Below are 12,785 nucleotides of genomic sequence, written 5' to 3'. Positions count from 1 at the left end.
TATGTGTTTAATTGATGTGTGTGCGTGTACACCTGGGACCGATGTCTGTGTGTGTGTGTGTGTGTGTGTGTGTGTGTGTGTGTGTGTGTGTGTGTGTGTGTGTGTGCGTGTGTGTGTGCGTGCGTGCGTGCGCGTGCGTGCGTGTGTGTGCGCGCGCGTGTGTGATGGTGTAGTTTTTGTTCTTTTTCGTTTTTGTGACCGATTTTTCTGTTCAGCACTTCGCGTTGTTCTTATGAATATGAAAAGTGCTTTACAAATGAAGAGTGATTGAAAGATTGATTTGATTGATTGATGACTTTTGGTCCATTTTTCTCCAAAGTAAAACCAACAACCTGCCTTTTAGATCCCATTCTCACGACTTTTAACAGTTTCTAAATATCATGAATTGCTCTCTTCAGACAGGTGTCTTCCTCACTGCCTTTAGAATAACTAAAGACCTGAATCCAGCTGATTTAACCAGAGCTAAGCACACAGAGTTCAACATGTATCCATAATACACACATTTGGTGTTTTGTTTGATGTGTGTAAGAGTTAATAGACTGAGCGGACGACACATTATTTTTGTCTTTTTGTCATTTTCTGTATTTTTATGTTTGCTGATGAAGAAAACCACTAAAAGTAAAACTACGATGACTAAAACTACTAAGCTGACTTACTGTCCATCATGCTTCCTCCTCCTCTTCTTCCTCCTGCTCTTCTCTCTTTTTCTCTTTTCTTATTTCTTCTTCTCTTCTGTTTCTGTCTTTCTCCATGTGTCTCCTCTCAAACGGGACTGTCTTCACTGTTACCCTGGTTTCTGCTCTTCAAGTGGTGGAACATGAGTAAAGTGAAGATCAGCACCAAGCCTGTAAAAACCACCAGGGTGATCAGTGCCCCCGTCAGGGTCCTGACCAGGGTCCTGTTGTCCTGAACGGGGACCCGGGTGGTTGTGTCCTGAATCGGGACCACCAGGGTGCTGGCGTCCTGAACCAGGACTACCGGGGTACTGGTCTCCTGAACTGGGGCCAGGTTGCAGGTGTCCTGAACCTGGACCAGGTACTGGATGACCGTCCTTCGGTGCATTCTGCCCCCGATGTCCTGCAGCGTCTCACAGGTGTAAAGACCAGCATCTGAAGAGGAGGGTGTGATGATGAGACCCTGGCTGACTGGGGTGAGTCGAGGACCAGGATGGAGGATGTCGTCAGCAAAGCGCCAGCTGGTTGGGAGGTTGATTCAAAGGACGGACCAGTTCTTTCGTCCAATCAGCGACGACTGATGTCACCCCGATTTCCGTTTTCCTCTTTTGCCATTGTGTTTTGTCTTTTTGTGTTGTGTTTTCTGATTTGGCGTTGTGTTTTGCACCTCAGGGCCACCGTAAATTACATTTCTAAAGAAACCCTCCCAACCCCGCCCACCCATCCCACTGAACCCAGGACCTTCTTGCTCTGAGACAAGAACGCTAATCACTGTCCATCATGCTTCCTCCTCCTCTTCTTCCTCCTGCTCTTCTCTCTCTTTCTCTTTTTCTTATTTTCTTCTTCTTCTGTTTCTGTCTTTCTCCATCTGTCTCCTCTCAAACGGGACTGTCTTCACTGTTACCCTGGTTTCTGCTCTTCAAGTGGTGGAGCAAGAGTAAAGTGAAGATCAGCACCACACCTGTAAAGACCACCAGGGTGATCAGTGCCCCCTTCAGGGTCCGGACCAGGGTCCTGTTGTCCTGAACCGTGACCGTGGTGCTGGTGTCCTGAACCGGGACCACCTGGGTGCTGGCGTCCTGAACCGGGACCACCGGGGTGCTGGCGTCCTGAACCGGGACCACCGGGGTGCTGACGTCCTGAACCGGGATCACCGGGGTGCTGGCGTCCTGAACCGGGACTACCGGGGTGCTGGCGTCCTGAACCGGGACTACTGGGGTGCTGGCGTCCTGAACCGGGACTACCGGGGTGCTGGTGTCCTGAACCGGGACTACCGGGGTGCTGGCGTCCTGAACTGGGACTACCGGGGTGCTGGTCTCCTGAACTGGGGCCAGGTTGCAGGTGTCCTGAACCTGGACCAGGTACTGGATGACCGTCCTTCGGTGCATTCTGCCCCCGATGTCCTGCAGCGTCTCACAGGTGTAAAGACCAGCATCTGAAGAGGAGGGTGTGATGATGAGACCCTGGCTGATTGGGGTGAGTCGAGGACCAGGATGGAGGATGTCGTCAGCAAAGCGCCAGCTGGTTGGGAGGTTGGTATCAGGGTGACACGGCAGGAACTGAGCTCTGTCCTTGATGAGGACGACAGCTTCTGGTTCCTTTGTCACATCAGGAGTTGGACACAGGCTGGTGTCTCCATCTGTCAGACTCTGGAACCAGGAAGACGTTCCAGCAGCAGAGGCACATTTCCCTTCCATCCGGTCCCAGCCACAGTACGGGTCCCTGGCGAGGATGCAGTCGTCACAGGACGTGTAGCGGCTGCAGTCTCGTACGTCCACCTGCACCACGGCGTTGCTGGTGCCGCCGTACAGCTGACCTGTTGTGGACAGTTGCAGGAAGTCAACAGGCAGCGGGTCTTCAAACAGCTGCAGCTCCTCCACGATGCGTCCCTCCTCGCCGTCCAGCTTCACGGCCTTCTGCAGCCAGCCGGACTCTGTGCCGATCAGCAGCATCTGGTGCTGCTGTCCTTTCGGGGATGTCACTTGGTCCACCACAATTTTGGAAAACTTCCTTGATGACTGGACTAACAGAGGTTTTCCACCGATGGGTGTGACGACCCCCTCCATCAGAGGATGTTTTATCACAAACGTCATGTAATTGTCTGGGAGGTCCAAAGATGAGCTGAAGCCTGCAGTCCTCGTTTCATCGTTAATGCAGGAGCCAGGGCGAGGGGACGGCACCGCTCCGGTGTATGGAACCCAGCCTCCAGTGCGGGTTTCAGCCAGAAACCTCCCGGCAAACACGTCGTTTATGTCTGACAGTCTGTAAGCACAGACAGCAGAATGGCTGCTGGCTCCAGAGTGCTGCGGATTGGACGTAAACGTGGCGTAAAAGATGCTGTCCTTCCAGTTGGTTTGGCTCTTTAGAAGAAAAACATCCTGCATGAGGGCCGATGAGTCTCCAAACGGACAGTCCAGCCGGGCTTTGATAAACGACGACCACTTCTTTTGAAGAATTTTTTTGCCTCCAAGGTCACTCTTGCACACACGAGCGACCCTGGAGACCAGGAGGTCGGCAGGCTGTTGTTCCATGGCTTTCTCAGTGAAAAACAGGAAGACTTGGTCATCTTCTCCATTGTCACTGTCCTTGCTGGCCTCAACGAGGTTGACGGAAATCATGTTGGGTTCGCTGAGCAAAGATTGTTTCATTTCAGTCTTGATGGCGTTCTGTCCAGGTTTGGGTCCATGTTTCTGGAACACCATTTCTGTACCCAGAAAGTTTGCAGAGGTGGCAGAGAACAGGGTGTCGTCATTCATCAGGGAGGCGAATCGATCGCTGGGGTCAAACGGTATTGTTCCCTTCACACTCATCTGGTTTCCATCCAGGGAGATGGTTTCATCTGTGACTGTCATGTAGTCACATGAGGGGCTGAAGGCGTTGGTCCCACACACAAGCATTTTTCCACTTTTCAGGGTGTATGCGGCCGTGATGAAGTTTTTACATTTCTCTCTGCTCTTTCCCTTTGTCTGGCAATTGGATTTTGCTTCCGAGCTGCTTTCCCAGGACACCTGTCCAGTTTTCTTGGTGACATTCTTTGAGCTGAGCGTGAGTATTTGCTCTCCGGCACCAAGGATAAGCCGGTCAATGTCCTCTCTCAGTGTGAGCGAGCTCAAATCGCCAAAGGTGGGTTCTTGAAACCGTTTGCCGTTGACATTTTGGAATGGGACACTCCTGTAGGGAGTGACACATGCAGCAATGCCTATAGTCACAGCAGTGAAGACGATCCACAGCAAACTGAAAATCCTCATCTTGTCGTTTGGAAGCTTCTCCTGTACTTCTGATATTCGCTAGAGCTAAGTGTTGAAAGAACAAAATCTGTCGTTTGGAAGTCTCTCCTGTACTTCTGGTATTCGCTGAGTTAAGTGTTGAATGAACAAAATCTGTCGTTTGGAAGTCTCTCCGGTACGTCTGGTATTCACTAGAGCTAAGTGCTGAGTGAACAGAATCTGGCTGGTCTCAGCTGCAGACAATAGATTTCTGAATGTGCCTTTGAAGTCTGTCATGTCATCATATGTCGCCTGCCTTTCAGCTGGTTGCTTAGCAACTGTTGCCATGGAGTCAACAGCCCAACCAGGAGAACCTCCCTCTGTGGAGAGCACAGCAGCACCTGGAGAACGGAATATTATGATACACTTAAATGTATTAAAAGTTAAACCTTTTAATGCTCACAATAAATTTTGTGCATTACATTTTACATTCCCCAAAACTTTACATTCCCCAAACGTTAAAATGCTGTTAATGGATCTGAAATAGAGGGCAAAACAGATTTTCAAAACAGAACAAATCTTTGAAATAGTTTCTGAAACAGATCAGAAGCCACAATATGAACGACAAAAACAAAAGAAAAAACAAAAATCTATCGGGTTGAGAAATCTCTGTATTGTAATTTACACAATGCTTCTCCAGAGTCAAATACACTCTTTATCTTCAAAGTTTTCACTCGATTTATGGACGTGATCTGCAATTTAAATAAAGTTTCTAGTAAAGTTTAAATAAAAATAGTCTATTTTTCCAGTCATATATTTTGTCATTTTAGTTTTCTTTAAAGCAAAGTGGAAATCTCGTCTTGTCTCCTGAGCTGAGTGTCTCATCACAGCCCTACTACTGATTATTGATAATCCTGCTCAGCTGTTTCATCAAATGTTTTGAAATTAGATTTCTTGGTCAAATTAAACAGCTTGGGACACGCTTTAACCCTCCAGCTAATGTTCCATGATCACTCACGAGAAGCCGTCATTCAGCTTTTCAAACTGTCTGAGAAGTCAAACCAAGACGAAGTAACATGTTGAGTAGGGTTTATTCTTCTGTTAGAGGACAGTGAGAAGAGCTTCTCAGCTGGAATCACTTTCATTTTCATCATTCATTCATCTTTTAGGGGAAGCTTGGGGGTTTAAACTGAGGGCTGACACAGTTCCCAGGTGTCCCCCTCAGAAGTCCTGATCCTGCTGGCAGACAACTGGCCACATCTGATGGAGAGATGCTGACGACTCCGGTCTGATGGTTCATTTAATGTCAAGTAAACCTGCACTGACTGAGAGACTCGGGCTTTCAAGATGCTCCTTCATTTCCACGTGTGGTGAAAATCCAATCCAGGGCTGAAACAGTAAAGCCTGCCATGATGAAGCTAAAAACTAGTTTAAACCTGAGAGAAAAAAAGGTTTAAACTAGTTTTTAGCTTCATCATGGCAGGCTTTACTGTTTCAACCTGAGAGAAGGGCCGCACGGTGGCGCGGTGGTTAGCGCTCTTGCCTCACAGCAAGAAGGTCCTGGGTTCAAATACCGGCCGGGGCTCGGGGCCTTTCTGTGTGGAGTTTGCATGTTCTCCCCGTGTGTGCGTGGGTTCCCTCCGGGTACTCCGGCTTCCTCCCACGGTCCAAAAACATGCATGGTAGGTTAATTGATCACCCTAAATTGCCCCTAGGTATGAATGTGTGAGTGAATGGTTGTTTGTCTATATATGTCAGCCCTGCGACAGACTGGCGAACTGTCCAGGGTGTACCCCGCCTTCGCCCACAGCAGCTGGGATCGGCTCCAGCCACCCGCGACCCCGAAAGGGATAAAGCGGTGGAAAATGAATGAATGAATGAATGAACCTGAGAGAACTCAGTCAATAAAGTCGATTAAATACTGTTTGAGATGGACAGAATGAAGCTGTGGTTCAAAATGGAGTATTTAAAAGCGAAAACACTAATACTGCTTAAAAACAATTCGTTCATAATTGCCAGTTAGATTACTGTAATGCCTTGCTCTCTGGTTAACCTGGCAAAAGCCATCTTGACATGTGAAGCAACAAATTGCTTCACGTGTCATTTTTCTCGTGGTGTGTGAACAAACTCCGCGAGAATTCAGCTTGCCAGCAAGGTTACTCTCTGGTCTTCCTAGAAAAAATATTTCTAACCTACAATTATTACAAAACTCAGCCGCTGTGCTGATGAGGACCAGGGGGCGGGGCCACATTACACCGGTTCTACAGTCGCTGCATTGGCTCCCTGTCCACTTCAGCATGGATTTTAAAGTTCTCTTATTAGTTTTTAAATGTCTTAACGGCCTTGCGCCTTCTTATCTAGCTGATCTGTTCTGACCGTATTGTCCCTCTCGGGCCCTGAGGTCCTCTGGCAGTGGCTTACTGTGTGTTCCTAAAACCAGAACCAAGACCCACGGTGAGGCGGCTTTGAGCCACTCCAGCCCCGCCTGTGGAACCCTACTGAAAGTATCCAGCGACATAATGATGTCTGCCGATTCGGGCAACTGCACCGTGCTAGTTCTCTTGGATCTGTCCTCAGCGTTTGACACTGTTGACCATCAGGTCTTGATAAGTAGACTGAGGGACCATGTGGGACTGTCGGGGTTGGTTCTTCAGTGGTTTACCTCATATCTGTCTGGCTTTTGTGTGTCTATCAACCAGGTTAAATCAGAGTCCATGAATCTGGCGTGTGGGGTGCCTCAAGGCTCTGTCCTGGGCCCTATTTGTGTGAATGCTGAAGGCATTCACACGATTACATTCCTCCTCTGACTTCTTCCGCCGTTTTTTGGCACGCTTCTCCTCCTACAAATTTTGTCCGATTTGAACCATTCAGATATCAAAATGTGCAGCTTTTTAAGGACATTCCTGCTATGTTCTGGCTTTATAAAATCTTTTAAACTTTTTGAAATATTTCAACTTTTGTGCAACTTTTTGCCCCATGTTAACGGATGGAGATTTTTTCAAACTTTGGAACCTTATAACTTCTTCAAATCTTAACCGATTTTAACCATTCAACTTTTAAACTATTCAACTTTTTAAACCCTTTCTTCAACCTTTTTTAATTTTTTTCAACTTTGTTCAACTTTTGAAATATTTCAACTTTTGAAAATTATTTTTAACATTGAAGTGGATGGGAAAACCCTTCAACTGACCTTTAAACTCCTTCAACTTTGAACCATTATAACTTTGTCATACTTTCACATTGACATGTCATTTTACTTTTAAAACGTAGGCATTTTTGTCCTCTATTCGGGTATGTAATATAATTTCAAGATCTTTTACCAAATTTAAACTGTGAGGCTTCAAGTACTGAGAGAATTTCAGCCGTTTTTGGAGTTTATAATGGGTGTGTATTGGAAAAGCTAGAGTGGGAGGGTGGCAGTTAGAGTGTGGGAAGCTCTCGAATTAAACCAAAAAAAAAATTCTTTTCTCGTCCGTACGGCCACATTTCTGGCTCAATCTGCACAATAACCCCTCAAAACGTAGGAATTTTTCTTGTGACCCGTACAATTGAGTCACTTTGTCTCTATCTCAAACAGTTCTCTGTCCAGAGGCATTTGTTTGAGGAGAGCGCAGAATTTTCTCCCATCCACTCCAATGCTTTTTCAAGACGCCTGAATCCAAAACTTCTCTCATGTTCGCACAATCGCCGTGGCTGAATGGAAGATCCTACAGACATGATTCCTGCACCATTACATTCATGAAAGGCTTCTGAATCTGACTGTGTGAAAATCTTTTTCAATTTCACCTTTCGGTCCCTGAGAAATGCCATTTCTTCAACCATGCGCACTCCATTAAAAAGTGCTGATTCACTGTCATGGCTGCTGTGCAGCTGGTCTCCATAGCAACAGACACACCTGTTGTGCTGAGTGCTGCTTGATTAGTCTGGATTTTTCCATTAAAGGTGTAATACAACATTTTGATTTCCGGGTGGATCACCTAAATAACTGGTGGGTCTGTTTGTCAATCATTCTGACGAGCTGCTTTCGTAAGGCGGTTCTCCGTGCTTGCGCCCAATCAGCTTCTCCCTTTTGCGCATGCGCATCCAGAGTGTTTATGTAGCCGGTGAGCTTCTGAGCTCGTACGTACCGATGGCGAGTCTGACATAATGAAACTGTAGCTGTTTCGGGAAAAAAAAAGCTTTATTTATGAGCGAGGCGGATCGCAGAAACTGTACAGAGCCGTGCACGCCGGAGAAGAGGAGATCGCGCTCGTACACTTCCGCGTTTTCTGGGAGAAGCAGGAGAGCTGGGCGGATGGTCTGGCGCATGCGCGTTGTTCAAAAAGTGAGTAACAGACGTGGGGCTTCGTCTTTTCGAGAAAATGTTGTATTCCACCTTTAAGACTGGAGCTCTATTGATCCTCTGTTACTCTGACACTGACTCTACTGCTCCTTCTACCTTTATCAACTTTTTGCAGTGTTTTCAGACTTTTTCAACCTTTTTAAACATTTTACAGTGTTTTCAAACTTTTTCAACCTTTCCAACTTTTTTTTTAACCTTTTTCAACTTTTTGCAGTGTTTTCAAACTTTTTCAAACTTTTTCAACTTTTTTTAAACTTTTTCAACTTTTTGCAGTGTTTTCAGCCTTTTTCAACATTTTTCAACTTTTTGCAGTGTTTTCAAACTTTTTCAACATTTTTCAACTTTTTGCAGTGTTTTCAACCTTTTTCAAACTTTTTCAACTTTTTTCAACCCTTTTCAACTTTTTGCAGTGTTTTCAACTTTTTTCAACCTTTTTCAACTTTTTTCAACCCTTTTCAACTCTTTGCAATGTTTTGAACCTTTCTCAACATTTTTCAACTTTTTGCAGTGTTTTCAACCTTTTTCAACTTTTTGCAGTGTTTTTCAACCTTTTTCAACCTTTTGTGACTTTTTGCCGTGTTTTCAAAGTTTTTCAACCTTTTTCAACTTCATTTCAGGGTTTTTCACCTTTTCTTATTCAGTTTTTCTGCATTACAGTTTAACATTTTCAGCTCAGCATTCACACTTGCAGTTTCTTCAGGAACTGCAAATTTTTTCTAGTTTATTTTTATTGTACCTGCTCCCCCTGAGTAACATAATCCAAAGGTTCAAGGATGTCTCCTACCACTTATATGCTGACGACATCCAGCTCTATTGTTCTTTTAAGCTGGATGGGTTACAGAAGCTTGATTCCTTTTTCCACTGCCTGGCAGATATAAAACAATGGCTTAGCGAAAATTCTCTCCAACTTAACGCTGACAAAACTGAAACACTCATCATTGCCCCTGATGTCTCAATCCCAGGGATCAAACAGTACCTTGGTGACCTAGGGCAGTCTGCTAAATCCAGTCTTAGAAATCTGGGTGCTTTCTTTGATAATGACATGTCTCTCGTAGAGCACTGCAAGCAGCTGACGAGAAACTGTTTCTTTCAACTAAGAAAAATCTCTAAACTTTGGAAAATGGTCTCATTCAATGATTTAGAGCTCATCATTCATGCTTTTGTCTCATCGCGTTTAGACTACTGCAACAGCTTGTTTTCATGTTTGAACAAGAAGGAGCTTTCAAAGTGCAAATCGTGCCAAACTCTGCAGCGAGAATTCTGACCCGCACAAACAGATGGACCCACATATCTCCCATTTTGAAGAAGCTTCACTGGCTGCCAGTCTTTTATAGAGTTAACTTTAAGATTTTGGTTTTAACATTCTGGGCCTTGCACGACCAAGCTCCTTCATATAATCGTGATCTGCTCCAGCCTTACTCCCCTGCGAGGGCTTTAAGGTCTACGGATCAGAATCTCGTTCGTTTCCAATGTATGTATCATTTTTCAACAGAGCTTAAATGTGTCAGTCTGGTTCGATACTACAATATAATATTGGCATAAAGCAATATAAAAATTTATTTATGAGCCCCGCCTTCGTCTCATAGACCCCCATGTTATCTGAAAAAGCGCCGGTCAGCTTCAGCCAATAGATTTCGAGCTTCCGCATTTTCGCGCTGTCAATCAAAATGTGCATGCAGCTGGAGAGCACCTGCTTGCCCAGGCAGAGGTGAGTTAGCAACGCAGCAGTCGCTGCGATTACCTCGGATATATCCATGGTCTGCTGAACATCCACCGTAAACAGCTAAACATGGAGGATGCTGTAGGACTCAGAGGCTCTCATTTTCACCCGACGGATAATAGCATGTACAATTAAAGGGGCGTGGCTTGGTCGCTCATGAAAGCAGAGGGAGGGCGGAGCCTCGAGACATTGGATTAAAAAAAAAACCTCTCTCTCAAAGCTCTGGACACGAGCTTTAAAGGTGCCGCGTACCCAATTCAAGACCAGAGGAACCCGATCATTCCAGGCTCTGGAACGATCTCCCGCTCTCTCTCCGTTCAGTTGTATCTGTTGACACTTTAAGACACAACTCAAAACGTTCTTATTCTCTCAAGCATTTGCTTAGTGTTTCGGGCCCGTTTTGATCTCATTTTTAGTGTTGTTTATTTATTGTGTATTTATTGCTGTGCTATTTATATATGCTGTGAAGCACTTTGTGGCTTTTTTGTCTGTGAAAGGTGCTATACAAATAAACTTTACTTGCTTACATTTTGTCCTTTTTCCTAGATATAATAAAATCCATGTGTCGGCTGAAGATGGGTCATTGTTTTTTTGTTTTTTCAGAATTCAGATGATTTTTGCAGCTTTCTACATTTACCTCAGATTTCAGACTTTTCCTCAGAATACAGAGGTTTTTATCTTCACGTTTCTTAGTGTGGCGAGATGAATCGGGTAAAAAAGAAGCCAGACAATGCCACCTTGGGAATTGCACCCAAGGAAATAACTAAAAAGTAAGGACACTCAGGTTCGTGACTTAGGAAGCAGGAGACGTGGGTTCTGGCCAACAGAAAATATCTTTATTAAATATGGAATCTCAAAAACACATTCACTCCTCTTAAAAGAAGGGGAAGAGGGGGAGCCCAATCAGAAGCTGAGGCTTACCGGAGGGACACGGGTAGTAGGGGGAATGAAGGCCTCGGAGGGATCACCCCAGACACACGTGGACACTCTCACTCGCTGAAAATAAAGGTGAACACACTCAAACAAAAAGGGGTGCGCAGCACATCACACAGGAGGGAGACCCACCACCCAGGGACACCGATGCCGCCACCGACGTGCTCAGCTTCTGGAAGGGAGGGAAAAAGACACGGGGAGTTAAAAAGGGTTTTTCCCTCACATTCATGCATTCAAACAAAAAAAAAGAACTACCTGAATGAACTAAACACAAGTGGGCGGGCAGCCACAACTCACAAGTAAAATAAATAAATGCAAACCTGTAACTGCCACACCTGAACAAAAACAAAGGGAACTGGAAAATAACAAAGAATGAACACACAATTAAAGAAACAATTACCAAAAGAACAACAAAATATACCAACACCTAACCCAAATATACTTAATCAAAAGAAAAGATGATAAAGTAAGCAGATCGCTTCTGTGTATTCCTGGCGTCCCCCAAGCGTGTAATCAGCTCGGTCAGGAAGCCAGCAGGTCGACAGGGGTGCAGCAACCTGCAGACGGCGGACTTCCATGGAGCAGAGGCAGTCCAGGCGTATTTGTGGGTGCCAACACTGGACTTCGAAGCCACCCGGAAGGACAAAACAGCTGGCGGGCGCCACGGCAGATTAGCCGCTCCTAATAAGCAATAAAAAAGGCAGTCATACACCTGCACGAACCAGCTAAGAATATGAGGGTGTCTAGACTGCGTACCTGGCAAACAAACATTTAACTGACACGCCCAGTAGGAGAGGTGGGGAGTCTGCGACCTCCCTACAGCCACCTAAACACAAACAGCTGATTACTGCCAGCTGATCATGACAGTAGGGCTGTGCCTCCAGAGGGAGAACTGTACTCACTCATCTAGCAGCAAGTTGACACCCAGATGAAGGGGGAATTGATCCCCAAACGCAGCCCAACAGGTAAGCACAGCTCGCACGGTTCACCCCAGGAAGTGAGAAAGCCCAGGGGCGGGGTCTACTCCAGACTCAGCGGCAGAGGCTGCACCATTCTTCTTCTTCTTCTTCCTTTCCGGCAGACTGTGCACAACATTGGTGCATTGCTGCCACCCCCAGTGAATCCCGCAAATTACATCTTCACCTTCTGGGATCTAAATCCTATTATACAGACCCGTTAACATAAGAAAAAGAACTACTGCCCGTGCAATTTCCCAGTCCCTCAATCCCTCACCCAGTATTGTAGAAAGAGAAAATGCTTTCAGACCCAATTTTTCCAGATTTATAAATAATATTCTCCTCTGGTCTGTGTATGCTGGACATACCATTAAGACATGGCTCACAGTCTCTAAGCACTCACAGTGAGTACATTTCCCATCCGGATGTTTCCCTATTAGCATCAACCCACTGGCTAACCCACAGTGCCCGAGCATAAGCCTTGTTAATTTGACGTCCTCTGCCCTCTTCATATACGCTCTCTTTGTAGGATGCACTAATGGCTGAATCTGAAAAAGCTTCCTTCCTCTGCTGTCTCCCTCCCACTCCTGCTGCCACTGGCGATGGATTCTCTTATTAATAAAGCTTCGGCACTCCATTTTCCCTAAAGGGACTCTAATATCCACCTCCTTCTTCCCTAAGCTGTATTTTGCTGCCCTGTCTGCCACCTCGTTTCCTTCAATCCCTACATGTGAGGGCACCCACATAAACCCGACACTGCATCCCCTTCTCTCCAGGTTGGACACCACCATTAGAATCTCCCCAACTATCTCCATTCTGGCATGTCCTCCCTCAGCCCCCCTTAGTGCCATCAGAGATGAAAGAGAATCTGAACACAGGACCACCTTGCGAAACCCCCCCTCCTCAACCCACCACAGGGCCCACAGTAGCGCTATCAGCTCTGCTGACAAAATA

The 12,785-nt window shown here is 45.9% G+C and overlaps 1 protein-coding gene and 1 long non-coding RNA gene across 3 annotated transcripts; both read right to left on the bottom strand.

The window, feature by feature from the left end:
- Window positions 1–762: 762 nt before the first annotated feature.
- LOC115383385 (semaphorin-4E-like) lies at window positions 763–3,571 on the bottom strand. The gene is made up of 2 exons (XM_030085567.1): window positions 1,636–3,571; window positions 763–1,109 (listed from the first exon to the last, which is right to left on the bottom strand). The coding sequence occupies exons 1-2, from the start codon at window positions 3,569–3,571 to the stop codon at window positions 763–765; spliced, it is 2,283 nt and encodes a 760-aa protein (XP_029941427.1).
- A 7,157-nt stretch (window positions 3,572–10,728) lies between these two features.
- LOC115383127 (uncharacterized) lies at window positions 10,729–11,899 on the bottom strand. Of its 2 annotated transcripts, XR_003930636.1 has the most exons (4): window positions 11,778–11,899; window positions 11,632–11,701; window positions 11,433–11,556; window positions 10,729–11,047 (listed from the first exon to the last, which is right to left on the bottom strand). It is a non-coding gene; the product is annotated as an uncharacterized LOC115383127 (long non-coding RNA). The 2 variants fall into 2 exon arrangements; XR_003930635.1 differs by lacking the exon at window positions 10,729–11,047 and having other exon boundaries at window positions 11,054–11,556.
- Between the last annotated feature and the right edge of the window lie 886 nt (window positions 11,900–12,785).

This window comes from Salarias fasciatus (genome assembly GCF_902148845.1).
Source record: "Salarias fasciatus chromosome 7 unlocalized genomic scaffold, fSalaFa1.1 super_scaffold_4, whole genome shotgun sequence".
NCBI classification, from domain to species: Eukaryota; Metazoa; Chordata; class Actinopteri; order Blenniiformes; family Blenniidae; genus Salarias; species Salarias fasciatus.
This window is presented reverse-complemented; position numbering and strand designations above follow the sequence as displayed.

Excerpts from the sequence above, each read along its gene's own strand:
- LOC115383385 (XM_030085567.1), bottom strand. The coding sequence starts at position 3,571 with ATGCTTGTGTGTGGGACCAACGCCTTCAGCCCCTCATGTGACTACATG. Across the intron at positions 1,110-1,635 it reads CACCCTGGTGGTCTTTACAG|ATGCTGGTCTTTACACCTGT; the intron begins GTGTGGTGCTGA and ends CCTCCTCTTCAG.